Source organism: Sander lucioperca, chromosome 7 (genome assembly GCF_008315115.2).
Source record: "Sander lucioperca isolate FBNREF2018 chromosome 7, SLUC_FBN_1.2, whole genome shotgun sequence".
Lineage (NCBI taxonomy): Eukaryota > Metazoa > Chordata > Actinopteri > Perciformes > Percidae > Sander > Sander lucioperca.
This window is the reverse complement of record NC_050179.1, coordinates 18,114,020-18,136,533: the sequence shown is the minus strand read 5'-3', so window position 1 is coordinate 18,136,533 and position 22,514 is coordinate 18,114,020. Positions and strand designations below refer to the sequence as shown.

Below are 22,514 nucleotides of genomic sequence, written 5' to 3'. Positions count from 1 at the left end.
TGCAAGGCATATCAGTGCAATGGTAATATATTAATAACAATATTGTAATTGTAGGATTGAAATAGACATGAGGTAGATGAGCAGAACAGTGTTGATTGACTTTGTTCAGTGTGAGGGTGGGATCTATTTCTGAGCGTTCAACAGAGTGACTGCTTGGGGGAAGAAACTGTCTCTGTGTCGGCTGGTTTTGGCGAACAGTGCCCTGTATCGCCTACCAGAGGGAAGGAGGTTGAACAGTTTGTGACCAGGATGTGAGCGGTCTGCAGAGATTTTTGCTGCCCTTTTCTTGACCCTGGACCGGTACAGGTCCTGGATGGAAGGAAGGTCAGCTCCAATGATCCTCTCTGCAGCCCTAATTGTCCGTTGCAGTCTGGCCCTGTCCCATTTGGTGGCTGACCCAAACCATGTGATGGAGGTGCAGATGACAGACTGAATGATGGCTGAGTAGAAAGTGGTCAGCAGCTCCTTAAGCAGATTAAACTTCCTTAGCTGTCGCAGGAAGTGTAACCTCTGCTGGGCCTTTTTCTGGACAGAGTCAATGTGGGGAGACCATTTTAGGTCCTGTGAGATGGTTGATCCCAGGAACCTAAATGATGGAATCCACAGTGGCCACTGTGTCGTTCTGGATGGTGAGGGGGGGGCTTTTCCTGAAGTCCACTGTCATCTCCACAGTCTTCTTGGGGTTTAACTCCAGGTGGTTCTGACTGCACCGTTGGACCAGCTGTTCCACCTCCTGTCTGTAAGCAGACTCATCACCATCCTGGATCAAACCAATGATGGTGGTGTCATTTGCAAACTTCAGGAGTTTTACAGACGGGTTCTTTGAGTTGCAGTCATTGGTGTAGGGAGGGAGAAGAGCAGTGGGGCGAGGACACACCCCTGTGGGGCGCCAGTGCTGATAGACCGAGTTTTGGATGAGATGCTCCCCAGTCTGACATGCTGCTGCCTGTCAATCAGGAAGCTGATGATCCACTGACAGGTGGCGGCAGGCACTGAGAACTGGGTGAGCTTCTGATGTAGGAGTTCAGGGATGATGGGTGTTGAACGCCGAGCTGAAATCCACAAACAGGATCCTGGCATACGTCCCTGGGGAGTCGAGGTGGTGCAGGATGTATTGCAGTCCCATATTGACAGCATCATCCGCCGACTTGTTTGCCCTGTAGGCAAACTGCAGGGAGTCCTTATTAGCTTAACTATGATATTAATAATATGGCATGATTTATAATACTGTAGGTTAGACAAACTACCTGAAACACGAATGCAGCACATTATTCACATTTATTTGTTTAACCCTTGTGTTGTCCTCGGGTCGAATTTGACCCGTTTTCAACGTTTATATCAGGGTTTCTTTCAACCAAATTACCTAAAAAAATAACATGGATGCATGGATGTACGTTGTATTGAACCCATCCTCTGATCTTAACTATTAGTCAAAATAACACATCATTTCTGCTTTTTTTTTTAAACTGAAAAATTAGGTATAATGTCATATGAATTAGGTTTATTGAACAGGAATATAAAAAGCGTTGAAATAAGTGACAAAAACGTTTAAAAACAGCGTCAAAAGCATCGAAAAAAGACGTTAAAACATCGGAAAGAGCACCAAAAATTCAACTTTGACCCAGAAGGACAACAAGTTCATGATCGACGGGAAGACAACACAAGGGTTAAATTAAAGAATATTATGTGTAGAATCTAAACTAAGCATGAATCATGAAAACACGCTTTTCAACTTTGTTTATGTTCTTGTATTAGGCAAAAGGCTTTTCTTTTCCTCCTGTTATTTTCTGTTCCAAGTGTGTCTTTGAACAGCCACACAGTGGTTATTATTATAGTCCTGTAATGCTAACACACAGGTGCAACAAATTTCATTAACGATGGCTCAGGCCCATTACGCATCCCAGTAAGTCATGCCAGAGAGCCAACATGAACAATACCAAAGCCCGTGAGCTCGCTCACCTAAATGTCATGCAGTCATTATTAATTACATTAAAGCAGCCATATTATGCTCATTTTCAGGTTCATAATTGTATTTTAAGGTTGTACCAGAATAGGTTTACATGGTTTAATTTTCAAAAAACACCATATTTTTGTTGTACTGCACCGCTCTCTCTCACTGCTGCAGATCCTCTTTTCACCTGGTCTCTGTTTTAGCTACAGAGTGAGACCTCTTTTCTTCTTCTTCTTCTTCTTCTTCTTCTTCTTCTGTACTATCTTTGATTGCACTGCACATGTGCAGTAGCTCAGATGTAGATCATGTCAGCTAGCTAGCTCCATAGACGGTAAAAGAAAGGCTGTTTCTACAACTTCAGTCAGTTACAAGGCAGGATTAGCTGGGAGACTTCTAAATGAGGGCGCACATGTAAGTAGTTCTTTTGTAGATTATGGTGAACTTGTGTGTGTTGTAGCAGTGCTTTGCTATTGAGAACGAGGTAGCATGCTAGCGTTAGCATTAGCGTTAGCATGCTAACGCTAACGCTACGAGCTAATGGTTGCGGTTAGCCTGCTCGTTTCGGCTTGTGACGTCACAAGCCGTGCCGATTTTGAACAGCTCACCCAGAGACTGAAGGCAGGACACATTCAGGAACCGTATCTCACTCTAAACAGCATGGATGGATTTTTTTCAAAGTTTGTATGTGTGTGGAAGCACCAGAGACACAACATAACACTCCAAATCCCAGAAAAAGTGATTTTTTCACAATATGGGCACTTTAATAACACCTGTAAGAAAAACCCTGCTACCAACCAGGGCTGCAACTAACAATTATTGTCATTGTCGATTAACCTGTCGATTACTTTCTCGATTAATCGATTAGTTGTTTGATCTGTAAAATGTCAGAAAATAGAGATCAGTATTTCCCAAAGGCCAAGATGACATCCTCAAATGTCTTTTCATGTCCACAACTCAAAGATATTAATTTTCCTCTCACAGAGGAGTGACGAAACTAGAAAATATTCATATTGAAAAAGCTGGAATCAGAGAATTATTTTCATTAGAGAATTTTTTTTTTTCTGATTAACCGATTATCAAAACAGTTGGCAATTACTTTAATAGTTGACAACTAATCAATTCATCTTTGCAGCTTTATTACTAGCTACTGTATGCTGACTAATACTACTAAATATATTCATATCACTCATCATTGCCTGATGTGTTGTGAGTTATACTGTATGCACCCTCTGTTGGATATACAGTACATACGCCTCGCCTGTTTTCTTTTATACCTGTTCTCTATGTGTATTACCATTGCTTGTATTACTGTTTTCATTGCCCTCACTGTTGCAAGCTTCACTGATAAACACCACTGCTTCACCATAAATCATCAGCAGAGGGAGCTCACTGTTTATAGATGGTAAATGTAATTTGTAGCTGTGAGCTTTGGATTTGCAGGGAGAGAGTTAGGCTTAAAGCTGTTTGGCAAATGTTTGTCATTAGTTTTAAACTACTTGTGAATAAATTCTGCCTTCATTAGTTGATTCAAGTGTAGGCTGGGCGTTGGTGTTGTGTCCGTACCTGTGTTTGCAGAAGTCCGTGTCTCCTCAGTGAAGGTAGATTAACTAGTTTGTCTGTAAACATGACAGTCAAAGCACTGACTTTCCCTTCACTGTCGTCTCCTTGGAAACACAGCATCTGTGAGATTTTTCTTCAGTTCAGTCCTCAAACCATATTAATCTCCCATGTGTTATTATAAACACATTTCCTCCGCTTTTAAAAGGTATTTACAGGACGGTCCTTCAGTGTGAAATGGCTATTGTAAGTTGAATAAGAGTGTTGATCTGTGTCATCGACTATTTTGGCCAGGTACTGAGAGTTGTGGGGCTCTGCAACACAGTGTTTTCTCAAGCCATTAAATCAAATGTCAAAATAGTTTGATTTCGTACTTCACATGTGATTGCTGTCCTTCTTGGCTGTGGGCTTTCTTTGGCTGGTTTAGTTGTTTGTTTTGTGTGACTTTTACATTTCTGTCATTACATCTCACCATTAGCCATGCCAAAGACAACATATGTTGTTTTGGAGTTTCTTGGCCCTTCAAACTTTACAGCTGTTGGTAGGCAGATTGTGTTTCCTGTAGACAGAGCCAGGCTAGCAGTTTTTTCCCCTATTTCCAGTCTTTATGCTAAGCTAAATTAACCAGCTGCTGGATGTCGCCTTTTCATGTAGCAAACAGACGTGAGAGTGGTAGTAATTATCTCATCTAAATCTCAGCATGACAGCAAATTTCCCAAAATATCGAACTATTGCTTTAAAAAATACCACATGAATAAGGAGTTATCCAGCTTCAGGACATAGAAGTTTATTAATTAAAGGTCCTATGACATGCTGCTTTTTGGATGCTTTTATATAGGCCTTACGGTCCCCTAATACTGTATCTGAAGTCTCTTTTATATAGACCTTAGTGGTCCCCTAATACTGTATCTGAAGTCTCTTATATAGACCTTAGTGGTCCCCTAATACTGTATCTGAAGTCTCTTTTATATAGACCTTAGTGGTCCCCTAATACTGTATCTGAAGTCTCTTTTATATAGACCTTAGTGGTCCCCTAATACTGTATCTGAAGTCTCTTTCCTGAAATTCAGCCTTGGTGCAGAATTACAGCCACTAGAGCCAGTCCCACAATGAGCTTTCCTTAGGATGTGCCATTTCTGTGTCTGTAGCTTTAAATGCTATTGAGGAGGAGAGAGGGGGGGCAAGGTGGAGGGTGGGGGGGGGGGTGGCCTTGACCAACTGCCATGCTTCGCTCGTTTGCAAGCCATGATCTGTCTCTCTCTCTCAAAGCAGAGAAAGGGGAGGTAACCTTCCTCCTTATGACCTCATAAAGAGAAGATTCCTGATTGGCCCATCTGAGCTTTCATTTTCTCAAAGACAGAGCAGGATACCCAGGGCTTGGTTTACACCTATCGCCATTTCTAGCTGCTGGGGGACCATAGGCAGGCCTGGGGAACTCATATTAATGTTAAAAAACCTCATAAAGTGAAATTTTCATGCCAATGGACCTTTAATGTAAGCCTTCATATATCCCTTTTACTGTAAGCCTCCTTCATTTAGAGAATATGATATCACTGCATGTCACCCAAAATCAAACATACAAGTTTTGACAAGAAGAGAGAAAAAAAATGCTTTTAAATAATAACTGGCAGCAGTCTGTAAATCATGAGATTTACAGACCTGTATCTTCTTAGGCTCTTTTAAATAATGACTGTGATGTTTTTTATTTAGATGGAGATCATTTAGACTAGAACATGTTCCTCCTGAATTGAGAACAAAGAGATCAAAGACTCCCAACTTGTTAAACTATCAAATATGCAGCTGAAGGAAGACATTCTCGCTGTATTCAAGCCACTTTGAGTCCATGAAAAGCGCTATACAAATTCAATTTATTATTATTATTATTATATCCAACATTGCATCAGTTTTTACAGCATTAGAAAACAATACCCGGGTTGTCATCACTGTCAATGTAGTTCACTGTAATTGCTGCAGCCCCGGCGTGTATTTTTCCTGGTGACATCCCAGGTTAAAAATCGTATTAGTCTTTAGCAAATGTCAGCAAATCCTGACTGAGCTGTTACAGATCACAGGGAGAGCATATGTGAATTGTGCTTCGAGGCAGTTATTTTCGTTGGGGCCAAAAAGAAATGAGTGGGAGAGGGAAAGAAAGAGAGAGAGAGAAAGAGACGTCCTCATCACGACTCTGCCAAGAAAGCTGAGTCATGTAAGACGAGGAAAAAAAGGCCCCTCACAGAATATTAAAAATGAATAAGACATGGACATTTTAAACATAATGAACAAGAGTAGTGAGGAATATTTCAAAACATATGTCGGCGATCAGAAAACGTTTGTTGGCTGTAAGTCGACTGAAGAAAGCTGCGATAGAGTAAGGAGTTAACGTGGAGCAAGAAGCATTAATGTGAAGAGGCGGAGCAAAGAAGACAAGCGTGAAAGGGGGGGAGTGATAACGTGGCAAGAGATGGGAGAGGCTGTGTCATTGTTAGAGAGCTCAGAAACGTATATGTGGACATGTTGTATACACACAGAAGGCACAGAGAGAGAGAGGCCGGTGCAGCAGCAGGAAGCAGCGAGAGGAGAGGCAAATAAAACTCAACGCCCCTCTCTGCCGAGCATCCATTTACTGAGCAGCTGATGTTTGCTGCTTCACTGGATGCGTATAGACTCAGCAGCGACAGAAGAGAAGAAAAAAAACCTACAGTGCACTTGGTTTCTGGTGGATTTGGATTACAGCACTCAGGAGGCAAAGTATATCAACCTTGTCACCGTTGGGAAGAAGAGGCACACGGGCACTTCTGAAGAGGCTTGTTGCATCATTTTTTTGAAAGAAATGTCCACATTGGATAAACGAAACCTCAGAGGGAAGGAGTATTTATAACACAGAATCTAACTGAAGCTGCTCTTTGCTGTGTGAAAACTCTGAGGAATATCTGGAGAATTCCATAGGCTCGTCCAGCTGATTAAACACAGACCGAGGAGTAGCTGAAGGAAATACTGCAGTCTTTCCACTTCATCTACCTGGGGATTCTACAGGTTGCTCTCAAGCCTAAGTTCCAAGCATGACCACCATGCAAAAGCTGCTGCAGCAGCTGCCGGTGAACGCAGTGAACATGGTGAAGTCGGTACAGAGCCAGGTCCAGGGCCAGGGCCAGGAGGAGGACAAGAGCCCTGTGCTGACCCCCGACGGCGGGCAACAGACCTGGTACAGCGCCCTGCAGTCTGATGAGCTGTGCCACCTCCGATCTGGAGGTACAGGAGGAGGAGGAGGAGGAGGAGGAGGAGGAGGAGACCGTGAGGAACGGGCACCACTGGAGGAAGGTGGTGGAGGTGGTGGAGGTGGTGGAAGTTTCCTATCTCAGCCTTTGCGGTAGGAAAATCCAGGAGAATACAAACCTGTTTAACCTTTCACGCTACAGTTATGTATGTATGTTAGGGCATTTTTATTTATTTATTTCAATGGAAAATTTTAAAATTGTTTTCACTTTGTTGTTAGTTTAGCTGCTTACCTTTTAGGGCAGATTACAATGAGTATAGCAGAATAATAAGAGAACAAGTCACTTGTCGGTACCCCGCAACGCAAGATATGTCTTCAGGGTCGTAAGACAATTAATCTATATCGATGACGTTTTATTTCTGGGATTGTTCTTGTGCCGCCGGAAATTCCGCCGGATTTCCCCAATATTCAGCCGGCTGTCCGTCACCTTCCTCTTTCTTTGTGTTGCCATTTTAAACTCCGGTGGATTTCTGAGGACTATGGTTAACTGCTCCTCAGATCTCTGCAGGGTAAATCTAGACAGCTAGCTAGACTATCTGTCCAATCTGAGTTTTCTGTTGCACGACTAAAACAGTCTTTAAACCAAAACAAGTTCCTTTCCGAGGCTATTTTGCAGCGGCACCGTTGCTCCGTCCGGCACTCAGTGCCGCCCAAGACAGTTTACTGTTAAAAAGTGTAAAGAGTGTATCGACTTTAGGGCAACTAACAATTATTTTAATCTGCAGATTATTTACTTATTGTCTATAAAATGTCAGAAAAATACTGAAAATGCCCATCTCATCTCACAGAGTCCAAGATCACATTTTCAAATGCCTTTTCTCCGACCAACAGTCCAAAACCCAAAGACATTCAGTTTACAATATATGATGTGTATATGACAGATAATCCTCACATTGGAGAATCTTAAAGCAGGAAATGTTTTGTATTTTTGTTTGAAAAAATGACTCAAACAATTAATTGATTTGCTAAACACTTTTATGTTCTGTCCTGTTTCAGCTCCAGTCTATAGATAACTTTTTATTTTATTTTTTTTATTTAACCTTTATTTAACCAGGTAGGCCGTTGAGAACAGGTTCTCATTTGCAACGACGACTTAGCCAAGAAAAGAATACAAGAAAACAGAATACAATACAATAGGCTACATAAAATGCAGATTAGGTGGGCATTACAAAGCTGGCACAAAGGGAGGTGTAAGTAACTTAACTCATAACTTTTAGAAACGGGGATAGACATTTTTCATTAGGAGGATTAATCGATTAATGAAGAAAATAATCGGCAGATGAATCGATAATGAAAATAATGGTTAGTTTCAGCCCTAGAGTCAATGCAAAGGCCATAGGAGCTGCTGTACCCTTTAATTACTTAGACTTCAAACCTTTCAAACGAACATCAAAAGAGGTTCTCTTTGGAAATATATTACTATAATTACACTTCTGGATTTTATTGGGTCGTACCGATAGATTATTCTCATTTTACAGGATGAGAGCTTTACTGAAGCACACTTCTGGTTGGTTTAAGCAGGAATATTTCACACCAAGAAAAAAACAAGAAACTTTCAAAAGTCTCAGCTGACAAAGTCGGTTTATGTAAAACAGCCTGCCTATAAATGCATGCTGCGACTGCGCAATTTTTCACTTTCCTCTGATTCATGCAAATACATTTTCACATCCACTCCTTTCTAATGTTGCTGCTGTCGTGCGGAGCTCTGTTCTTGGTGAACAACATGACATTGCGTCTGAAGTTGTATCATTGAACATTGGCAGCCTACTTCCATGGAGACTTTCCAGCTGAAGAGTCGTGCTGATCTCTTGGCTTTGGTGCCAGGTAACCTGATCGGCTGTACTCTGTTGTACCACAGTGGGTTAAATAATTCAGAGCTGTTTGTAAATTCAGCTGTTGTTCGTCAGGGACAGGACAAAATCCAGAGAAATAAGAGAACCAGTGTTGGTGTAGAATTACTGTGGGCCCTGTGGGCATGAGCAGTATAAAACCAGTCAGAGGGTCGTTTCAGGTGCTCAAGATGAGGCTTTATTTCTAAGATAAGTCACAGAGGTGGCATTTATATTTTGTTAAAATACATCATGGTCCAGCAGATAGACTGTACAGTACCTGGGGCTCCATTTACAACTTCTCACCTTTGAATTCATTGAGCCATCCAATATTTCTGTTGCACCAATATATCATATGCTTTGGCAGATAAAATAGAGTAGGAAAGAAGACTTTTAGTGTCTAAAATGGTAAAAGACATGCGTTTTTCTTTTCTATATAGGCTGTTAAATTGTTGTAAAATTACTTTTTCCTCCATCTTTTCCTTTAATCATAATGTCATTGCTCTGTTTTTAAGCAACCTATGTGCCACTACTACTAACACTACGGCTTTTACTAATAATGCATGTCTAATATGTCTGTGGTTGCACATTGCTGATAATTCCCCTTTGACAGGTTTAATGTTTGACAGCAAATGTAATCAATATTTTCTTGTCTGGTTTTAATTAACAGGTGTTGCGAATTAGCCATGGCTATAAACACTGTGATACAGGCATCGGATTGTTCTTTATGTAATAATCTATGTTTTTTTTGTATCTGTCCCTATTCAAATAAACAACAAATAATTATGTTGATCAAGGTGGTAAATTGACACAAGCTGCAAAACAAATGTAGGCTATGGTCGGTAAGTTTCTCTACTCATGTTGGAGGGTAAAAACATTGAAAGTGCCTGTTATATTTTTACCTAAGTTGGCCTTTAAGTCATAATTTAGTTTCCTATTTCCTAGAATGCCTGTTGATATCTTCCAGAGGAATGATGTGTGATTTTTACATGAAGGGAAAGGGAGTGAGAGGGGGAGCATACAAAGAACAAGGTCAGAACGACATCATGTAGTAGCAGCAGCAGCAGTGTGGTTCACTGAGGCGGCTGTCGATGGAAAATCGGCCTGTTTTACATCATAGATTCTTCTTCTGTATGAAGCTCAGACAGCAAACTGTAATGCCTACCATTCAGTGAGATACTGTTGATTTTTAGCCCCGGTATTGGTGTGGCTCTAGGGATGACAGTGTCTTTGGTCCAGACTGAAATTTCAAGAATATTAGATGTATTGTAGTGAAATTTGCTACAGATATTCATGATGCCCAGAGGATGACTCCCTCTAATGACTTTGGTGATTCCCCTGACTTTTCCTCTAGCGCCACTGTTATAAAGCTTTCATGACAAGACAATCATGTTTACCATCAGGATGAACTGCAGATACCTCGGTAGACTCGAAAGTTTTCATTTAGCAGCATCATTAGTTAAATATTTTAATTTAACCAAAACTTATGGATGGATGGATGGATGGATGGATGGATGTACTTTATTGGTCCCAATAAAGTACATAAACACACAGTAAATGCACATATCAACACTACAATAGAGAAATATATATCAATAGAAATAGAAAATAAACACAGCTAACTTTTTTATGAGTAAATTATCTAACTAACTTCCTAGACTAAACTGTACCTTTGTGTTCAGTGCTAGCAAATGTTAGCATGCTAAGATCTAAACTAGATTGTGAACATGGTAAACAATATAAATGCCTTGTTAACAAGGAACTTCAACGTTTTTCATGCTCATCCGAATATTTTATTTACCATATTTGGTGAAGTTTGGGGGGAAATTTGCTAAACAGTCTGTTTAGGCAAAAGTAGATGTGATTTAAATTATGGAATCCAGAACGCTCCAGTCCAGTTATATACAGGAATAAGAAAAATACCAAATAATAAATCTGGCATAGAAATATAAGACAATATATATACAATATATATACAATATAAGAGGTGTTTTGGGTTTGACTTTTTTTCTTTAATACTTTGTCCCTTTAAAAATACAAAAAAAAACATTTCAGGTTTAGAAGTTGACATCGAAGGAAGTGGACGAAGGCTGTAATAAAGAGAGTTGATAAAAAAATGTAGATTTTTCTGGAGTCATGGCCAGAAGCCGCGACCCATCATCACAATTTCACATGGATAAAAAGAACCATTTTCTCCTAGAAATCAGCATTAGTGTTACTCCGCCTTATGTCTAGCCTTTCAGTGCTTTGGGCAAAGTTATCTTTGCATTTTGTTAGAGTTCATTTTTTAATTTGCTTTGAGACACAGCCACATATTTGTAACCAAGAAACCAGCGTCATCTCACCGTACCCATCCAAAAATAACCCGTCACAAACAGCATTTTATAGATACTGTCAGGTTTTAATTTGACTTTGATGAATTTAGGTTTTGAAGTGTGTGATGGAGTGAATATTATTCATGCAATGGAATTATTAACACTTTGATGCTTGATGGAGATGAAAGCAGAACTCCTTAGCACACAGAAACACACACGCACGCACGCACGCACACACACACACACACACACACACACACACACGCACGCACGCACGCACACACACACACACACACACACACACACACACACACGCACGCACGCACACACACACATTAAACTTGTTCTGCAGCGGCCACTTCATAACAGATTGCAAGGCCTCCATTCAATGCTGTCACACCACCAAAACAGATGAAATATGAAGTATACCCTAACAGCCTCCCACTCATACTGAGGAATGATTTAAAAATGTCAGTTGGATTAAATAGTTTGGAAAGTAATTTGTAGTGTTGGTTTCAGTGTGTTTGAAGTACATGTGGTTTTCACTGCATTTAGAACAAAGACGTAAAGTATATATAATAGTTTCCAATCAGAATGGGCAGTTTAGAGTATTTACATTTGAGTAAACTCTCAAGATCAGCACTCAGAGAGCATGTACTGTATAAGCTCCATAATCTTCTGAAGTTGTTATTTTACTCATTTAAAATCTGCATCTGGATATGGATCAGCTTCAAAATACACATTTGATAAGGTTTAAGAATATAGCAAATCATGATGTCAAGTACTTTGTAAACACGTGGTGATGCTACCCGCACCAAAACCAGTCTGTTCTTCCTGCCACTACTAAAATTGTTTGTATGAAATATCCTCCTAATAACAGACAAAAAAACCTAGGTCAACATATTTATAAAATATAGCACTGTCTGAGTTGCATTGTATCCTCCTCGTAACACCTGTTGTATAGCGGAGTGAGTGGCATGTAGATCACTGTGTTTCTAAAGCTCAGCACCACAGACCTTCAGCCAGATGCAACAAGGACAGTGCAGGATGGCAGGAAATCACTTAACTTCCTTTCATTGCATCATTTGTTGCCTTGGAAACTAGTTGGAGGAAATGTGCAGCTCTGCAGCCATTTAATCGACTCGCCCACCACTAACCTTAACCCCACCCAAGTTTAATATTTGACTCTTTCAGTTAGTATACGTTTCCTGATTGGTAGATTTGAGTTTAAAGTTTTGTTGGCAACACACACTTCACATGGAAACTACAGTTTTGTGAAGTAGGAAGGTAGTGGTGATACAATTCAAATATCCAAGTTATAATCTGTTAAAACACAGTTGTTATCTGTCTAAGATTAATATAATAGAAAAGTGTGTACTATCCACAAATGATTCAACATTTACAGCGATGTCTATTGTCTCTGTGAACAAACAAAAAAATCTTTCAAGTATTTCCTGAATTTGTTTGTATCATATCGCTTGCAACAACATGTAGAAGTTGTAATATCACAAGATTTGTTATGTACAACCCTTTTTTTTTACACCTTGTCAAACGCCTTAACAAGCTTTATTTCAGTGTAACTGATTTACATTGAATGATTTAATATTTTCGGGGCAGTGCTTCGATGTTATCTTAGAGGTACAATTTCTATACATGGTCAATATACAGTCGATATAAATCGAGTGGTTGATTGTTGATTAAACGTATATGGGTGTACACATACCAAAACTTTAATGTTTAATCAAAAGTAACGTGTTGCTTTAAAGTCAGTATCCTTAAGGTCTTCTGTTTCTTCTAAAATGTAACAATATACAATGTTTAGTAAAGCCCAAGGTTTTCATGACCTAGAAAAAGGAGAAGTAATTGTTGTCTTCTGTTACTTGACAAAAGAGAAGCAAAACAGATGTCATCGATCAGTATTTCAACATTTAATTAGGCGGGCATCTTTATCTTGGCAGCTGTAGCACAGATCCTGTCTGCACTGTTCCTGTTTGCAGGTCCCTTCCTGGCAGGTTTTGTAGAAACTGTCGGTGTTGTTTTTGTATGTTTGTGTTGCAGCAAGGTGGAGATGTCAGCTTAGATCCACTCAAATCCATTCAAAGGATCCTGCTTCTCATGTGTGAGCTAGCTGGTCTGTTCCCATCGTATCTGACAGGGAGGACGGAGGAACAGTTCCAGTTCCAGTAACCTTATGTAGATAGAAATGACAGCTGTCTTCATAAAATGGGAAAACAACAACATGTACTCTTTTTTTTGATACCTTACTTTGAGAAATGAAACTTTTCGCCAACTTTTTCCAGTCCAGACTGAAATATTTATATTTCTCTATATCTATATTTCTTGTGTATCTCTGTAGCTATTGGATAGATTAAAATAAAATTTGACAGATATTCACGGCTGCACAACATATCCTTTTATCGTCATCGCAATATCAACTGGCGCAATAACCATGTCGCGAGAGGCTGCGACATATCGCAAAAGACACTCAAGAGATTTTTTTTTGTGTTAATTGACAGAAAATATCAGGGGAAAACTGCACTTTTAAATGTAACTGTCATTCTTTATTTAGTGGTGCCTTTTATATTCAATTCAATGTTCAATTTGCTCAATAAAAGAATGTTGTAAATGATTTCCTTTTACTTGTTTTAAATTCAACAACCAATTTGTTGTTTTTGTAGAATACTGAAAGCAGCAGAAATGCAGAACTGAGTACACTTTAATATCTGTTTATTTATCGCAGGTAATATCGTTTTTTGCAATATTCATAGACGATATTGCAGATCGGATATTTTCCACATATCGTGCAGCCCTAGTTCACGGTGCCCAGAGGATGAATCCTAATAACTTTAGTGATGCCCTCAATTGTCATCTGGTGCCAACAGCAGTTTGAAATTTTAATTTGTCTAATACTTTGGTTAATAACCAAATCCTACAGTAATAGCATTCCCATAACCTTTTGTGTTAATAAGACAGTACATGCTTATTTATATAGCACATTACCACAAGCAGGTAATCAGTTATGGATGATGACAGTTACTCCTCAACTCAGGTGATGCAGGTGATTCTGACAATACATTAGAAAAAGGGAGCTGGAACATGGACATGTTTTACATGTGTGCTGGATGAATGATTAAACAATTGGTTGATAATCAGAACATTTGCTGACTTATTTTCTGTTGATCGACTAATTTCAGCACTGGAATCTCTGTTCCCACGATGGATGGTTATCGAAATCTAAATAATAAAGAAGTGAGCTTGTATGATACTAATAGTCACATCTTCTGATGGAGAAATGTTTATTCCCCCATTCCTGCTAAAATATCTATAATTTCTCTGAGAAGTCAACACATTTGATGGATTATGGCACTTTCCAATTACCCCTTCTTTTTATGAGCTCAATGGGGCTCATAGGTTTTGAAGCTGCATTCCACACTTCAAATAGTATAGTGTCTGGGTCACTCTTGCAGACTTTGGTACAATTTGAGCATTTGATGGAAATCGTAAAACAGGTTTCTTGTTTGAGGCCTCGGTAATCAGAGTATTTTTCTGTTTCGTGTGCGGCTAAAACAAGTAAGTGAGCTAATTTTCAGTGTTTTTCCTCCCTCAGACATGATGACTTGAAGGAGATGCTTGACAGCAACAAAGACTCCCTGAAGCTGGAGGCAATGAAGCGGATCGTGGCTGTGAGTATAAATAATGTTTACTTTGGGATTTCACTGATCAGCAGGTACGGCTGCACGTCGAGTGACAGGACAAAAGGCATGGAAAGTTTTGAGAGAAAACGTCACATGTGCAACTCAACATGCATCATTTTTAATGAATTCAGACAACTGTAAAGACACAAAGCTTGTTCTCTGTACCAAACTTGATTTCATAATTTTGATGGTAAAGATGCTACCGTAACTGTAGTTAAGATCCTTAAGATTTAATATCCTTCATCTGTAAGACAAAGGCAGTTTTGGATGATTTAAGTACAGTGGTAAGAGATATAAACTCAGCGGTCAGCTGTTACATATTCAAAATTCATAATCTGAAGCTCCACACACATCTCTTCATTCATCATCCGTGCAGGAGTGAGAAGATGGAAGGAAAGGAAAAGCATGAAAAGGGGCTGAAATAAAATTTAAAATCTCTACAAATAACTAAAAAATGTCACCTTGTGAAATCCTCACTGCTGTGACACGGTTTTCTTTTCTCTGCAGATGATCGCCCGTGGTAAAAACACATCAGATCTCTTCCCTGCTGTGGTGAAAAATGTGGCCTGTAAAAACATTGAGGTTTGTTATAAAGCTAGTTTCCTGTTGCTTCATGTATTATTTGCTCCTTTTTTTGTGTAGTTTTATGTGGTAGAAAAAGTTTCTTTCTGCGTTAAGGCTTTTTTTTTTATTCCTCATTTTGCTTGCTTGTTATCATATTTTTTTTAAAAACCTGTGGGATTTGGCTTTATCTCACCTGAACAAAATTGCAGTTTTTCCTCCTCTTTTCATGGTTTTATCACTTTGATTTATCTCAGTGAAAATAATTGAACTAATCTACATAATTTGAATTCAATCTGGTTTTTTTTTCTCATCGGCCTGTTTCTCTTTTACCATACTTCTCCTCTCTACAGGTGAAGAAGCTGGTCTATGTTTACTTGGTGCGTTATGCCGAGGAGCAGCAGGATCTCGCTCTGCTCTCCATTTCCACCTTTCAGCGAGGGTTGAAGGTACAGCAGCTTTCATAAGTGACACTTCTTTCAGATTTTGACTTTTTGACAACAGAAATAAACACATTTATCAAAATTCTACGTGGGTCTAATGTTATGATGAAAATACAGATTTACTGTATGTTTTTAGCAATGCTAGCAGCTTGGCACTATGGATAGCAATGTTAATGTGTCAGTCGGTCCACTACTTTGGTCCTGACTAAAATATCTGAACAAATATTGGACATATTGCCTTGAAAATTGTACTTACATTTATAGTTTCCAAAAGATGAATCCTGCTGACTTAAGTGATCCTCTGACTTTTCCTCTAGTGCCGCCATTAGGGTTGACATTTATGATTTTTAGCGTAACATCTTGATAACTATTAAATGGACTGCTGTGAAATTTGCTACAGATTTTCAAGGAAAATACTTGTTCCCTTAACTTTTCATCTAGCGCCGCCAGCAGGTCAAAATGTGTCAAATGTGTTTTTCTATGACCAAATACCTTCCAAACTAATGACATTCCCATCAGCCTCAGTTGTATGCTGTGTTTAGCGTAATAAGTGATGAGCATGTTAAACATTAGACCTACTAGACATCAGAATGTTAGCACTGTCACTGTGAGATTGTTAGCATTTAGCTCAAAGCACAGTTGTGCCTAAGTACAGCCTGACATTTCTGTAAACTCTTGGCCGTATGAACTAGAGCTGGGCGATATGGAGAAAATCAAATATCACAATATATTTGACCAAATACATTGATGTCGATATCGCGGCGATTTTGTAGGGTTGACTATTGGTGCTTTCACAAATATTGACACAATGAGAGTTTTGATAAATAATCACTGGGGATACAATGACTAAGTGGGTAAAGGCAAAAACTGTAATAAAACAGCTAGTAAGTCTGATAAGTTCAGCAAATTCAATTCAATTTTATTTATAGTATCAAATCATAACAGGAGTTATCTCGAGACACTTTACAGATAGAGTAGGTCTAGACTACATTCTATAGTTTACAAAGGCCCAACAATTCTAGTAATTCCCCCAAGAGCATGCATTTAGTGCGACAGTGGTGAGGAACAACTCCCTTTTAGGAAGAAACCTCGGCAGACCCAGGCTCTTGGTAGGCGGTGTCTGACGGTGCCGGTTGGGGATGTGATGAACAGTGGTAATAATAGTCACAATAAAGATAATCCATTGACATCCATTTACTATAATGCAGCCTTTAAAACCAGGAAAAGACAACACTTCATATCACGATATTACGATATCCAAAATTTAAGGCGATATCTAGCCTAATATATTGATGTCGATATAATATCAAAATATTGCACAGCCCTAATGACAGAAAGATTGCTTATGAAATTGTTGCTCTGTGTTTCTGCAGGATCCGAACCAGCTGATCAGAGCCAGCGCTCTGCGAGTCCTCTCCAGCATCCGAGTCACCATCATCGTCCCTATAATGATGTTGGCCATCAAAGAAGCTGCTTCCGATATGTCTCCATACGTCAGGAAGACGGCCGCTCACGCAATTCCTAAACTCTACAGGTGACCTACCAAGACTTTTTTTCAGTACACAGGCCCCTGATTCCCTGTTTTGAGTGTAAAGACAGTACGGTGAACTTTAGATTATTTCACTCATTAATACATATAGGAAGATGCCTTCTAGTTACAAACATAGGCTTTATATCAAAGATTAAAAGAAGCATAAATGATACATTTGTAGGATAGAAATCTGTTTTTGAGGCTGCAGCATATTAGAGCTTTCTGATCCCCAGTTTGAGAACAACTAGGCTAAGATCAAATGTTGTTATGACTTAATGTCATTGTGAAATTAAAGCCTTTTATGGCAGCAAAAGGTACATCCATTATTGCTCTGGCAATCTTTTGTTTTATTCTCAACAGTATGAGAACAAATTAGCGGTAACTCTTTCTCCAGCAGTTTCATGCATTTGATAGATTTTACTTCTCTGCTCCCAGTTTGGATCCAGAACAGAAGGACCAGCTGATTGAAGTCATAGAGAAACTCCTCGCCGACAAAACTACGGTGGGTTTTTGCAACGCTGATTCAGTATTTTTTCCACCAGATTCTTTTTCTTTTTTTTTTAAACAAATGCAAATAGAAATTTGAATAAGTGCACTCATTCTCCACCTTGCAGTCTTTGCATAAGCTGTAGCAGGGGCGATTCTAGGATCAGACCTTTAGAGGGGCTCAGCACCTAATGAGAATGTGACACGGATACAGGGCCTTGCAGTGAGCTGTAGTCATTTTCAAACCGAAATTCACTCACTATTTACAGGTTTATTGTTCTATTTAAGATGTAATTTGAGAATGCATGGATTGTATTTATGTGCATCGGTAATCCTCATAGATAATGTACTGGTGTAATGTACTGGTGAGATGTACTCCTGATATGTAAGAACATTATCCTAACATCCCCCACTTGTTGTGTGCTGTAGTTGGTGGCAGGAAGTGTTGTTATGGCTTTTGAGGAGGTGTGTCCGGAACGCATTGACCTGATCCACAAGAACTACAGGAAGTTGTGTAACCTTCTGATCGACGTAGAGGAGTGGGGGCAGGTCGTCATCATCAACATGCTGACCCGCTACGCCAGGACCCAGTTCCTCAACCCAAACATGAACGTGAGTAAGAATCAGAGGCAGTGCAGTCCCCAAAAGTGATCAGTTTATAAAAGTGTAACTTCTGCTCACTAGTAGTTTATAAGCTGTATTTTTAATTTAGTATATAAAATGACAGGAAATAGTGAAAAATGCTCATCACAATTTTTGCTGCTTTTGTCTGACCCACAGTCCAAAAAATATTAGGTAACACTTCACTTGAAGGTATCTACATAAGAGTGACATGACACTGTCATGAACACATGACACAGTCATGACACATGAACTCTAACCATAACCATAACTTGTCATGACAAAAACCGAATCACACTTACTAAAAGAAGCGTTATGTCATAAACGTTTATGACTTGTTTCTAATGTTTATGACACGTTCATGACAGTGTCATGTCACTCTTATGTAGATACCTTCAAGTAAAGTGTAACCAAATATTATATAATATTTAATATATAATATTTATATATATAATATTTACAATGAAATAAACTAAAAAAGCAGTGAATTATTTTACGTTTGTGAATAATTTTCTTTAAAAACAAATTCCTGATAATTAACTTAAAAGAACACGGTCTCACGACAGTTTGTGAAATGGTCACGTTATTTTTAATCTATTGATTTGTGTACATTGATTCATGTTCACGGACACGATTATCTTGTTTATTTCGTGTTGCTGAGAACGTTGAATGTTTTCGTGCTGGTCAGCACGTAATGGGAAGCATCTATAAGGAGGTTGGGTTTCGGGGTTTCGGAAAAGAAGAACGGAGAAACGACACGCCACACGCCGGGACACGAGCCGCGGTCTCTGGGGGACGCACCACAACAACGGGACAGTTGTGTTTAGGAAAAGAAGAACGGCGAAAGGACATGTCACACACCGGCACACGAGCCGCGGTCTCTGGGGGATGCGCCACAAAAGAAAAACGGTGAAAGGACACACCACATGCCGGGACACGATCCCTGGTCTCCGGGGTGAAAGTCCTGTGTTGTTTGACCCATCCACCACCCCAACCAATCTCGATACGCAGATTTTTGGCATTTCATACTACTCGCTACTGTAGTCGTGCTGTGATCACGAAACATACTTCCCATTTAAATACATTACTTTAAAAATCGTCCTCACCAACATGAAAAAAACGAGAAAAACATGTCCTTGTACACAAATCCATAGATTAAATAACGTGACCATTTCACGAACTGCCGTGAGACTGGCTTAATCCTTTATCAAAATTGTCTTTTTGTCAATTGACCAATCAATTAATAAGGGGATTGTTCCACCACCACAAGCAACTGTTGGCACATAAAGCTTTTACACTTACTATGCACTTTGCCACTGCACAGCCATATTTACTGTTTTACTACCATGTGTAATATGGGTTTTTCAATGAATTCCATCACATAAAGGACTGCAGTACATACTGTAATTGTTTAATTCCTTGTTGCATTTTACTGAAGTCCTTGCAAACTTACCAAACTCAGAAGTAAATTTACTCCTTGTGTGTCATCACCAACAACTCATTTGCATACTGTAGGAACAGGATTTGGGGAGATTACTGTGTGATTACAAGTGTTTAGGTGCATTTGATGAAATAATAGACTTCATTCTGCCATTGTGACTGTGCAGAGGTACAAATTGAAACCATCCTATCATTGTTTTCCTCTTTCACCGCTGCCAACTTGATGATTTTGTTTCTCTGTTTTTATCAGTTTTTCAGACCCACCTGTCGACATATTTTCTCAAAAGCAACTAGCTACAAATTGAGACATTTTCACATTCATACTGTGATGAAAATTGTCATTGTTATTGTGGTCATTTCCAATGCATGTCGTGACAAATGTGGTGGTACAGCCATTTTGCACTCTCCATGTTTGTTTATAACAAATATATTTAAGAGCAAATTACCATCTGGTGACTTCGAGAGTCATTTTCCTTTTATGCAGCCAATAACTACTTTCTATGCGAGAGAGATTTCTGTCTTGGTCTGTTAGTTCCCCAACACACTGCTTAATCCCCACCGTCTCTGCAGGAGTCCCTGCTGGAGGAGGGAAGCGACAAGACCTTTTATGGCTCGGATGAAGATGAGGACGAGGAGGAGGAGGAGGAGAAAGATAAGAAGGCAGAGGCTCCTGCCATGGCCAAGAGGAAGCCGTACGTCATGGATCCAGACCACCGGCTGCTGCTGAGAAACACCAAGCCGCTCCTGCAGAGCCGCAATGCAGCTGTGAGGCCGCTGCACTTTTGAATAATACACACAACTTACATCAGTATAACAGCCCATTAACTCTCCTCTTGAGTCAGTTGCCATGGTAGATCTTAATTGTTTTCCCTCCAACATTATTCCACATTGAGCAGCAGGTCGCGTTGTGAGTAGTTGCAGTCTTCATATGCACGACCTTGGTTCATGTTAAAAAGCAGCTGAAGTGCCTTTGAGCGCTTAATCAGGGCTGACCTCTCACTCGGAATTGGACAATCTCCCAAAGGAAATGAACAAAGTATCACACATTACTGCTGCTGTGGTCACCTTGGAATGCCTGTTTGTTCCGTGTTTAATGTTATGAAATTCCCCCGTCGCACATTATTCTGCCTTTGTTCTGCTGGAGTCGAGCTGCGTGCTTTAAGGATCAACCCCGTTCCTCAGGCAGAAAATGTTTTTCCTTATCTTGCATGTAGCATAGCAGACAATCAGTGAGCTCTATAATTGCGCTTTATGCAGCTTATTGTTTTGCACCTATTAAGTAATTAATAAATGGTTTCCCCTTTGCTCCGATGTCTGAAGTTAAGTTGTTGTTGAAGCTCTTATTTTGCCATATACATGTGCTTCTTAGTGGGGCATTGGGAGTAAGAATCCACCACTACACATACTCCTTAAAGCAGCTATGGCCAATATTATTATATTGACATAACATGAAATGGCAATGTGAAAACAGTGTCAAAGGGTTTGCTCGTAGTGATGAATCTACAGAGAAGTATCACACTCAGCTTTACAGTGCTTTATAGTGAGTGGCAGCTCATTGGTTTGCTGTCTGGCCCACAACTTCTGTTACTGTTCTGGTTCACTCTCACCGCTCTAATAGTGTTGTTTTTAGCTGTTTTTAGTAAAAACACTGTAAAAACCCACTGTACACTACCTGCTCAGCACCAAATAGCAGACAGACACTGTTACTAACTAGCTGGTGAACATAGTGGAGCGTTTTTAGCAGCTAAAGAGACAGATATTTTCCTCAGGAGTTAGTAGAGACCAAAACAGAGCTAAAAGAGAGTGAATATTGAACTTGCGTTTGCCAGGTGGACACAAACACAACTCCAAATGAAAGATAATGTTGCTCCGTAATGGCTAGATGTGTAAATAACTGTGTAAGTTTGCCATATAAACTTAAAAAGTGATATATCAATGTTGTGTGTGGCGCCCAAGACGATTAGTTAGATGAATAGTTTAAAGAAATACAAACGCCCCAGAGCGTTTTTTCCCCCTATCCCAGAATGATAAGCCGGTGTAGCCGGACCTTACTCCAGCGCTACATAAGAGCGCACAGCACTGCAGAGGTCTGGCAATGCGAGACTATGTCAACAGTGACATGAATACTTATGTGAACTCTACAGCTCCCCTCAGCTCTGCAGAGAGTTTTAGCGTCTTCCAGCTCACTGTTTTGATTTTATGGCCCAAAACTTTACTATTTTGTTACACTCTCACCGCACACTGCAATATGCTTATTGAGTGCTCAAAAGACCTAAAAAAACACAACCCCTTCTCTTGAATGACTCAGTGCCAGAACATTAGTTGGATTTTAGTCTTCTCACGTTTAGTCAAAACAGTATTTGATTTTGTTCTTTCATGGATATTCAACAGAATAAATCCAACACACTTCACATTTGCAACACACTGCAGCTTAAGGCAGTGATGGTGATGGAGTGTTGCTTTGGTAATGAATGAATTCGCCCAGATTGACAATATAGTACATGTAACTGTGTTTTATATGGTGAGATTGTATCACTGGTGATGATTTACCCTTCCCTCTGTTGTCTCTTCTTGTTCCAGGTGGTGATGGCTGTGGCTCAGCTGTATTTCCATCTGGCCCCTAAAGCAGAGGTTGGGGTGATCGCCAAGGCCCTGGTCCGTCTCCTGAGGAGCCACAGGTGAGCTGTACTGTCTATATTTTTAAATACATTCTCTATTCTAATTGCTATACCAAAGATTTTGGCAGCAGCGTATTTCAAAATGAACGTTATTGGGGCTGAGAATGGAGCTAAGGTTGAAAATAATAAGAGC

The 22,514-nt window shown here is 39.7% G+C and overlaps 1 protein-coding gene across 12 annotated transcripts in view; it reads left to right on the top strand.

Annotated features, from left to right (window-relative positions):
- LOC116061987 (AP-3 complex subunit beta-2) overlaps nucleotides 1-22,514 on the top strand; it is a 52,872-nt gene that overhangs the window by 3,799 nt on the left and 26,559 nt on the right. For 5 of the 12 annotated variants that reach the window (XM_036003104.1, XM_036003103.1, XM_036003102.1 and 2 more), the window contains exons 2-9: nucleotides 14,534-14,609; nucleotides 15,129-15,203; nucleotides 15,536-15,631; nucleotides 16,999-17,159; nucleotides 17,592-17,658; nucleotides 18,072-18,254; nucleotides 20,274-20,468; nucleotides 22,284-22,381. In XM_036003104.1, the coding sequence (XP_035858997.1) occupies nucleotides 14,534-14,609; nucleotides 15,129-15,203; nucleotides 15,536-15,631; nucleotides 16,999-17,159; nucleotides 17,592-17,658; nucleotides 18,072-18,254; nucleotides 20,274-20,468; nucleotides 22,284-22,381 (951 nt within the window). Of the gene's footprint in view, nucleotides 1-6,806; nucleotides 6,876-14,533; nucleotides 14,610-15,128; nucleotides 15,204-15,535; nucleotides 15,632-16,998; nucleotides 17,160-17,591; nucleotides 17,659-18,071; nucleotides 18,255-20,273; nucleotides 20,469-22,283; nucleotides 22,382-22,514 lie in introns of those variants that run through there. The other 7 variants (XM_036003101.1, XM_036003098.1, XM_036003100.1 and 4 more) reach the window with 2 other exon arrangements.